The sequence below is a fragment of the Vitis riparia genome, unplaced genomic scaffold (assembly GCF_004353265.1).
Source record: "Vitis riparia cultivar Riparia Gloire de Montpellier isolate 1030 unplaced genomic scaffold, EGFV_Vit.rip_1.0 scaffold822_pilon_pilon, whole genome shotgun sequence".
Classification (NCBI taxonomy): domain Eukaryota; kingdom Viridiplantae; phylum Streptophyta; class Magnoliopsida; order Vitales; family Vitaceae; genus Vitis; species Vitis riparia.
Genome location: NW_023269801.1, coordinates 41,417 through 50,555, shown reverse-complemented (window position 1 = coordinate 50,555; position 9,139 = coordinate 41,417). Strand labels below are relative to the sequence as shown.

The 9,139-nt window shown below is 31.9% G+C and overlaps 1 protein-coding gene across 1 annotated transcript; it reads right to left on the bottom strand.

Moving 5' to 3' along the window:
• Window positions 1–1,160: 1,160 nt before the first annotated feature.
• LOC117910708 (probable nitronate monooxygenase) lies at window positions 1,161–6,598 on the bottom strand. The gene is made up of 6 exons (XM_034824826.1): window positions 6,274–6,598; window positions 4,166–4,378; window positions 3,776–3,871; window positions 3,014–3,159; window positions 1,849–2,068; window positions 1,161–1,558 (listed from the first exon to the last, which is right to left on the bottom strand). Exons 1-6 carry the CDS (start codon window positions 6,406–6,408, stop codon window positions 1,349–1,351), a joined length of 1,020 nt encoding a protein of 339 aa, XP_034680717.1. The 5' UTR covers window positions 6,409–6,598; the 3' UTR covers window positions 1,161–1,348.
• Window positions 6,599–9,139: the final 2,541 nt, after the last annotated feature.

Genomic DNA, 9,139 nt, shown 5'->3' with positions numbered 1-9,139 from the left:
GCTATATAAGAGAAACAACAAACCTCATCTTCATCGAGTTTTAGGAATGATATCAAGCCAGGCTCTAAAAAGAAAAGAATATTGGAGAAACTTTATCGGAAAATAAAATTTAGGAATTTTTATTAATGGGAGGATAATCCATTACATAATAAATTATAAAACATAAAACGGATACAAATCATATTAAATTAATATTAATTGATAGATTTGTGGGTTTTTTTTGTGATTAATGATAATTTTGGAAAGAAAAAGTTCACAAACACCCCGTACATTTATAGGGAGTATAGATAATTAGAAAGATAACAATTCATATAGAATTAGTAGCCCAAGCCCAAGCCACGATTGAGGGCCCAAGTGAGGTCAAGCCCAAATTAATTCATATCTGTAATCATACGAATAATCTAAAATTGAAAAGGCAATTGTCTTTTTGATGAAGGTAATTAATTTCTAATTCAATGCCCAATTGCCACCAAGTCAATTTAAAATTAATGATGTTACAACTTTCATCTATTTATTTGTTTCCCCAAAAAGTCATAAATAAATATTTTTATTTTTATAAATAATATAAACACACAATAAGAAGATAAAACATTTCAAGCAAGAAATTGCAAATAATTTGGATTTAGAAGTGTAAGAAAAAAATACAAGAGAAAAAAAAATAAAGATACAATAAAAACACTAAAAGTGTCGAATTTATTTAAATTTATTTACATTCTTTTCTCTTTGGTATAATTAATATTTTTAATAGTTTTTGGTATTTTATTTTGCTTATTTTTCAAGTAAATCAAATAAAAAAATTTGGAATTTTATTTTTATTTTTTTTCCAATAATTACTTTTAAAGTGGTATTACAATATCGATTCAGTATATATCAAAAAGTCAAATATGCATTTAGATCTTATTTTCTTGTATCAAGTGTATTCCTGTTACCCTTAACCTTACTCTCATTTTTTTTATATCTTCTTATTCTTTATGCTTGATACTTTTATTTATACCATCATCTAATTATATAAATTTTATCATATACTTTTAATGATCGAAATGAAAAATTCTATGGATACATTATCCGAAGCTTTTCCTTACTTTTATCATCCAAACAAAATTTCAAAATTTTCCCGAGAAATTAACATTCAAGAACATCAATTGTCAAGGCTAATGTAATTAAGATTGAAATTCAGGCAAATTCTTTGGAATTTTACGGTTTGTACAAGGTAGAAAATGGTGAATAATCGCTTCAAAATTTATTCAGATCCAAATATAAAGAGAGTAGTTTGGATGTGGGATGAGTTGATATAACTACTCTTAAGCATTTATTCTTGTACGATCTCTACTTCGCACTAAACAAGCACTTAGGCAACCTCATCCTTAGATTTTAGACCACCAAACTGTTGGTGGATGAGAAGTTGAGCTCCTTCAACTAGCCTCTTTACCACTTCAGCTGCAGGCAGAATCTCCTTGATGAGGCCTACACCTTCGCCTGCATACAACACCATGCTCTCGATATCACCTGTTGTTGTCCTATTTGGAACGGTACCCGAAAAACGGCGAATATCTTTTTCCTGTTGGGAACGGAAACATGGAAGATAGGATCTTAGATCAAAACCGCTCACATTTGTGTTCAATGCAAACTCGTTGTTTATACAAAGAGGATTTACTTTACAAGTGGAACCCTTAGGCGTAAGGGTATAATGGACATTTTAAAAACCGTTGTCAAAAAATCCTTCCTTAAAAGTGTAAGATTAAACTAGAAGACACATTTTAGTTCAATTCTTGAAACCTCAACCCTATATTTCACACAACAAAATCAGTCCAAAAAGAGTTTTGCTAAGTACAAAGAGAAGAACCTCACCATGCCATTTATCGTTGAATGACCGATGAGCGGTTGATTGATCTCACTTTCATGAGCAGGAAGGGATTTCCAATCCTTGAAGAAGGGCGTTTCTAGAACACGTTGTGGCGCACCAGGCCACCTCGCCCGGCCAAATACATTTGTGTACTCGGTTTCATCAAGTTCAAGTAACTTTCTCTTGTATATAGGGTGCGCATAGCTTTCCTCCGTTGCCACAAACCTGCAACATGCATTTAATTTACAAATGTCTAAAGCATATGACCATAAAGGTGTATATATGAAAAGAATCGGGTGGAAACAGACGTAAAATTATGAATATTTGTTGCAATTGTGATTGACAATCCAATTTTTGGAAGTTCAAACTAAATCATTATAGGAATATCGTGCTAAGAAACTAGTTTCGTAATCAACCTACACAGTTTATTACTTGATAACCCTTATCATAAAAGCTTCAGCTTTAGATAATGAGTTAATAACATAGAATATCAAGCCAACTTACTTTTACTAAGGTCTACACTTCACCCTTGACTTACATGTGGATTCAATAAGTCGGGAAAATTAAAAAGTATTGAGATTCAAATTGATAATCTCCCCAAAACTAGGGTTCTAATATAATATTAAACTATCAGTTTGACCCAAAAGCTTAAGGTTTCAGGTAAGGTCAATAATGTATGTCAAATATTTTGTTGAACTAAAGGTTTAGCAATGGGTAATTTTTATCAATTCCTATCCCAAAAACAAAATCTGATCCTACAGTGCAAGATCATATCATGGTTGGCAAGTCAAGAAAGGTTGGGGCTTGAATATTATGCAAACATGAAATCAATCCATTTTCCTTTCCATAGCATTTGAAGGCTAACATGAATCCTTTTGTTCCATGTTCATAAAAAGGGTTCAGTGTGAAGTCATTTTCCTCAGTATCAATGTAAGGTCTCAAATCCCCCTTCTAAACTCAGCCTAAAAAGTTACGTAAGCCCCTGGACACAACACTAGGGCATGTTTGGTACACAGGAATAGACAATACCACGTAGAGAAAAAAAAATCAAAATCCTAATAAGAGTGGTTGTTGGTAATCTAAACACTATAATGAATAAAAAATGAAATGGATTTCCTACTTTGGTTCTCTATTTTAGAATTTCGAAGATAGTCTTACAAATATATATACCTTGTGCCTAGGCAGATGCCTTGGGCACCAAGAGCCAAAGCAGCAACATATCCACGCTCATCAACAATACCCCCAGCAGCAATTACCGGTATGTCTCGATCCCCAACAAGGTCAACTACTCGTGGCAACAGTGAAATCAATCCATCCTGAAAATAATTGAACATGATTGTTATGGTACCAATAGTATATAAAAGAGATCATCCAAACTCAAATATCACATTATTGATCTAATTCTCCATGCATAATCTTGATTATCAGTGTATGATTATTGCGAAGGTAACGATTTGTAAGTGTTTCACATCATTTGTGCATGGCATAAATTACATTCAGATGACACAAAAAGCATACCTCAATATCCAGTACTAGAGGCAATATGACACAGGATGCCAATATCGAAAAAAAAAATGGTTGGAATGAAGCATCTATCGGGTTCCCATGAGTAGATCAATTATAAAAAGAGATGAACTCCATTGTGCATTTCCAACAACTCATTTATTCATCAATTTCTTTAGATATACTTAGCAGATTCTAAAGGTCAAGGAAGCATGAATGTGGATCAATTTATGAAACATCAGTTCCTTGTAGAAGATTAGCAGCAAATACTACTCGAGCCATAATCTGAAGTATCTGCCACATGTGATTCTGAAAGTGTTGGGAATTTATCGTTAATTTTACCAATAAGCTACAAGAGCTTTGTATTTGCATGGTAATACATTAATAATTTGAGAACAAGAAGTGATAGCAATGTCAAACAACTCACACCTGACCAATTACATGACCTCCTGCTTCACGTCCTTGGACGATAATTGCATCTACACCCACATCAATTGCCTTTCTCGCTTCTTCAAAACTCCCAACCTGTAATAGTAATGCATGTTGCTCATTAGAATTTTGATGATTCTCAGCCATATGCAGCCCTACTTATCGGTTTTTCAAGAACAATACTAATATTGGACAGCCAGCATAGACCCCATCAAGAGGTCTATCCTAGAACTATCAATGGAAATCAAAGGCATTTTTCTTCATGCATTCTTTTCACCATGATCGGGTTAGTCTATTACCTAACAGCTTAAACTTTTGGATCAAATCAGTAGTTCAACATAGTATCATAGTATCGGTTCCTATTTTTTATATCGGTATATAAGCACTCACCTGGGGAACAACCTTGACCCCAGCACAATGAGCTTCATGTACAAGCTCCTCCCGGACATCACCCCAGGAGACCTGCAATACGGCTACCTTCTCAGCCAGTATGGCCTTCATATTTTCCTCATGGGGAAATGCAAGGATAACAGCCACCCCAAAAGGTTTATCAGTTAATGTTCTAGTCTTCTTTATCAGCCCCCTCAAGTAATCCGGTGTCTCCTGTGTACAAGTAAATTTTAAAAAAATAAGATCCCATGGCTAATTTAAAGAAAAAAAAAAGTTAATTTGATTAATAGTTTCAAATTTGAGCCCCAAATTCAAAACCAAAGCTATGTATATTATTATCTGAAATGTTTCGATAATATTTGTTGTTTTCTAAATTAAGTCTTATTTTTAGCTTCTTTTTTTTTTAGTACAAAAATTCAATAATAAATATTAAAATTATAATCGAAATTTGGAGTTTTGGTTTGTTATTATTGCTAGTCTTTGGATGTATCGAAAAATTGGCTATTAGATACTAAAGACTAGAGTCATTTTTTTTGCATGTGACCAACTCTTAAAGGGCGGATCTACTTCAAGGATAGTACATTCCCTACACACCCTGGTCGATAAATTAATTTAAATTATAGTTTTAAAATAAAATATAGCAGTCCAATTTGGGGTGTATTTTCTGTTAGGCCCAAAAGAAAAGGCCTTTTGGGCCTAAAAATGGGGCTGGGCCCAGCCAATAAAGAGAAGTTATCCAAAGTTGTTGTACTGGGCCCAGCCAATACATACCAATTGGGGACATGCATGTATGTACCGTGAATCCCACATTTTCAAACATGATTATACATGTTTGAGAAAAATACAAAATACAATTAAAGTAGATTTTTTGTTCATTTAAATTTTTTTTTAGAAAAAAAAATCAAAATTAATCTTTATTTTTAAGAACTTTTTTAAAATTTAGTTCCATAATTCCATTTGAAAGTGATTTTGAAAAAAGCTAAAAGCGTTTTTTAATCATTTGAAATGTTTTCTTATAAAAAATTAGATATTTGATAAATTTTTTAAAATTTAAAAACTTAAAGAATCACTTAAACTAACTCATGCACAATCACTAAATAAGTAATTATTCTATGTGTGTGTTTATATATATATATATATATATAGAGAGAGAGAGAGATGAATAAAAGTGCAAACCTATAAATTGTTTTCACGTATATACCTTTAATTTAATATTTAATAGAATTCATTAAAAAAAATGAAAAAAAAAAAAGAAGCATGTTGATTATATCAATCGACATTTATCTCCAAAATATTTCGATTTTCTTACATTCAAAGGATTTATAAAGAAAAAGATAATAGGAATTACTAGTTTTAGAACCTAATTCAGATTGCATGTTATAATTCACCTGCATGAAGCCGGAATCGCTAGTAATTACTGATCAAATATACGACAGGAATTCGTTCTCAGGTCTTAAACACACCACTCGCCACACTATGTTTTGAAAAATGACTTATTTAATGTTTGTACATGAATTAGTTTAAGTAATTCTTTGTGTTTTTAAAAAAATTATCAAATACCTAATTTTTATAAAAAAATAATTTCAAATATTAAAAAATGCTTTTAGCCTTTTTCAATATATATGTATGAAACATAAGAACTCTTTGAAAGTAATTATTTTTTAAAATTATTTAAATAAAAATTGTGATATTAAAAAGTTTTACTTTCTTAAGTTTTAAAATATTTAAAAATAATCTTTAAGGATATAAAGTAATTTTTTTTTTATAGACAAGAGTTATTGTATTTTATATAGAAGTTATTATCATTTTCTATTTTTTTAAAATAATAACCGAACCTCTTTAAAAACGTTTCTAAAAGTTACCCAAATTTTTTATTTAAAATAAGTTTGGATTTGGTTTGAAAAACATTTTTTTAACTCAATATTTTAAAAAACAAATCCGTCTTATGAAGGTTGATTCCAAAAGTGCTTATCTATTAAATGAAATGTATAGGCAAATACAAATTTCATCTAAATGCAATTATACTCTGCACAACTAGGGCTCATCTTCATGAATCATACCAAAATTTGCAACAAATAAAGAGAGATGAAGGGAAATGAAGAACGAACCCAATCAGGAGCCCTGAGGAAGCCGATAGCGCCGGCATTAGCAACAGCAGCAACGAGCTCCGGGCCTGAGATGTCGGGACCCAGCGGCGCCTGAACTACGCCGTATTCGAACCCTAGAACACCTTTCCAACCCATTTCTATTCCTTTAACTCTCCTTCCTTATCTCTCTCTCACTTATGTGTGGGATAGGAGTGGGTCTGAGGCATAATTTATAATGACCCCCGGCGGCTAAGCCTGGGCCCAGACGTAATCGACGACGTCTTCCTCCACTGATTCTTTCATACTTTGATTTCTATTTTGTTTGTGAGGCCTCCTTGTCTCCGCCGATTGCGTTTCCGAATTGTGTTGTTTGTTTTTTTGTATATAAAATAACTTTCCCAATTGTATTATCTGTTTTAGCTATATAAAAAAAATAATAATTATTATTATTTATTTTTTATTTTTTGTCTCATTATACCGATGAAATCATTTTGAGAAAGAATTTTAGATCGGATGATAAAAGTTCCGCTGTTCATGTAGTAATCTTCACAAGCCTGCTTGATTTTTAAGAATGTAATCACTTATTTTTTAGAATAAAATTTATTTGAGAAATTGTGTAGATATTTTTCGTTCTTGATCTAAGAGGATACCATATTTATATAATCCCGTTAACTTTCTCTCATGTCCTATACGAGATATCACAAATACATTTGACCCCTACTTAAATTTTGGGTTCAAAACTTAATCCTTTATCCTTTAAATTTACTAATCAATTATATACATTAGCTTCACAAGCTTGTTAAAAAGTTAATTAATAATTTGTTATACTTAAAACCTAATGAAAAGTATTAAAATTGTTATATTTCATAGTTACACGTAAAAATCAAAAATAGTCATATGAACATCTTTTTATAACCAAAAATCAAAATTAGTGTGTAGACCCTCGTTTTGGTCTATAAGTCTTTAGGATATTTGAAGGCTTACTTTCACCACTTTGAGGAGCTTTTGGCAGCTGGTATGAGAGGGTGGCATGAGAGGAGTGATCTTAGAGGTAAGAAATCAGGGATTGACACGTTGCATGGGGATATTCTGGCAGTAGTGAGGCACATATTTTTTCTGTTAGAGGAGGTAGGTGCTGATTGGTGCAAAGGAACCGTCTAGCAGCTGCAGAGGGTGCAGGTTGCTTTTTGGACGTGTTTGTGCAGGGATTCTGGCAGAGAGCGAGAGGAGAGGATTCTGTTAGCTAGGAGGTTGTGAGTGCTTTGGAGGGTAGAGAGCTTTAGGGAGAGGGGGAGATTTTTTTCCTAGAGCTTAGGCTGCTACGGAGTGGGGTTTTAGTGTGCCAAGGACTGGAGCAGACTGGTTTTGTGGGCAAGTCTTGAGAGGAAAACAGAGGGAAAAATGGAGATACAAGGGTGAGTTTCTAGCTTAGAAGAGAGAGCATGTTTTTGGTGAGGAGTTTCTGAGATACAGGGAGATATTTTTTCTCTTGAGAAGATTGAGCTTGGAGAGAATAGCTGTCGAGAGGTGATTTCCAAGCTACTAGTGAGAGAGCTGTAGAGAGGCAAGCCCACTGGTTTTGTCGACATTGGAGGAGGATTGAAGGCATTTATAGCTAAACAGAGCCTTAATGGAAAGAGGTTCTTTCAGCGCATGGTGGCTCGCTGCCCAGGTACATACCCACTTTCACTTTTATCAGCGTCTACGCATGTATTGATTCCCATATGTGCATGATCAATTCGGGTATTCATAGATTTCCTCATCATTGCCACATCAGCTTCATTTTATTAGTAGAGACCCGACTTTAGGGACTTAGAGGGGTGCTACTGTCTTTACCGTACCTTCCCGATAAGTAACCTGACTCCTAAACCCGATCCGATTTTTCGTAGATCACCTTTTCCAAATAAGGAGTCACACTTAGGGTTTTTCTTTCTTATTTTGTTTACCCTTTTAAAAATAAAACAAAAATAAATGGCGACTCCAAGTCATTTTCAAACAATAAATAAAATCAATTTTTCAAATGAAATCAAGCTCGCCATCGAGTGGGAAACGCATGAGCACAAAATGCGGGGTCCACATAGTGGTTACTGTATTCTGAATGTGTTTGAAAATTTTCACTTCAAAGCTTTCAATTTCTCGGTGTAAATAAAAAGGAAAAAAAAAATATCTTTTATAATTTTATGGATAATTTGTAATTGGGAGCAAAATATTGCTTTTTAATAAATTTGGAGGATAAAGTATTGGATTTTAGCAAATTGAAGTCCAAGTGTTAGATTTTAAATGTGATAGAAGATATTATAAAACATATCAATGGTTGAAGAAGGTATATTTAACACTTAAATTTAAATGTAGAAATCATGAAAAAAAAATATTTTTGTTGTATTAAGTTTATAATTGAGGAAAATCTTATATTACCTTCTTCGATTTTGTTATAAAAAGTATGAAAATAAATTAAATATAATTAAAATTAGTTAGAAATTTATATATTTATAAATTATTTAATATTTTATAAAAGAGTTAAAATAAGTAAAAATAATTTATTGGCTTGAAATGTACTTTTATTTTTTTTCTTTTCCTCTCTAGTTTCTTTTGAATTTTTCGTAAATTTTTAAAAACCAAGTATAAACTTAATAGTTTTTTTCTTTCCTTAACTTTCTTTGCATAAATTTTTAACTAGTTTTAGTTATATTATTTTCTTTCATATTTTTTACTAATAAATCAAATATGAGAAATTTATTTTAGTCAATAATTTTTTTCCTTTCCTCACCAATTTTTTAAAACCAAACATAACAATGATTTTTAACAATTGGTTTGTAAAAAAACATTATTTTTAAAATTAGTTAGAAACTTTATATTTTTAAATTAATTTATTTGGTTTTTTTAAATA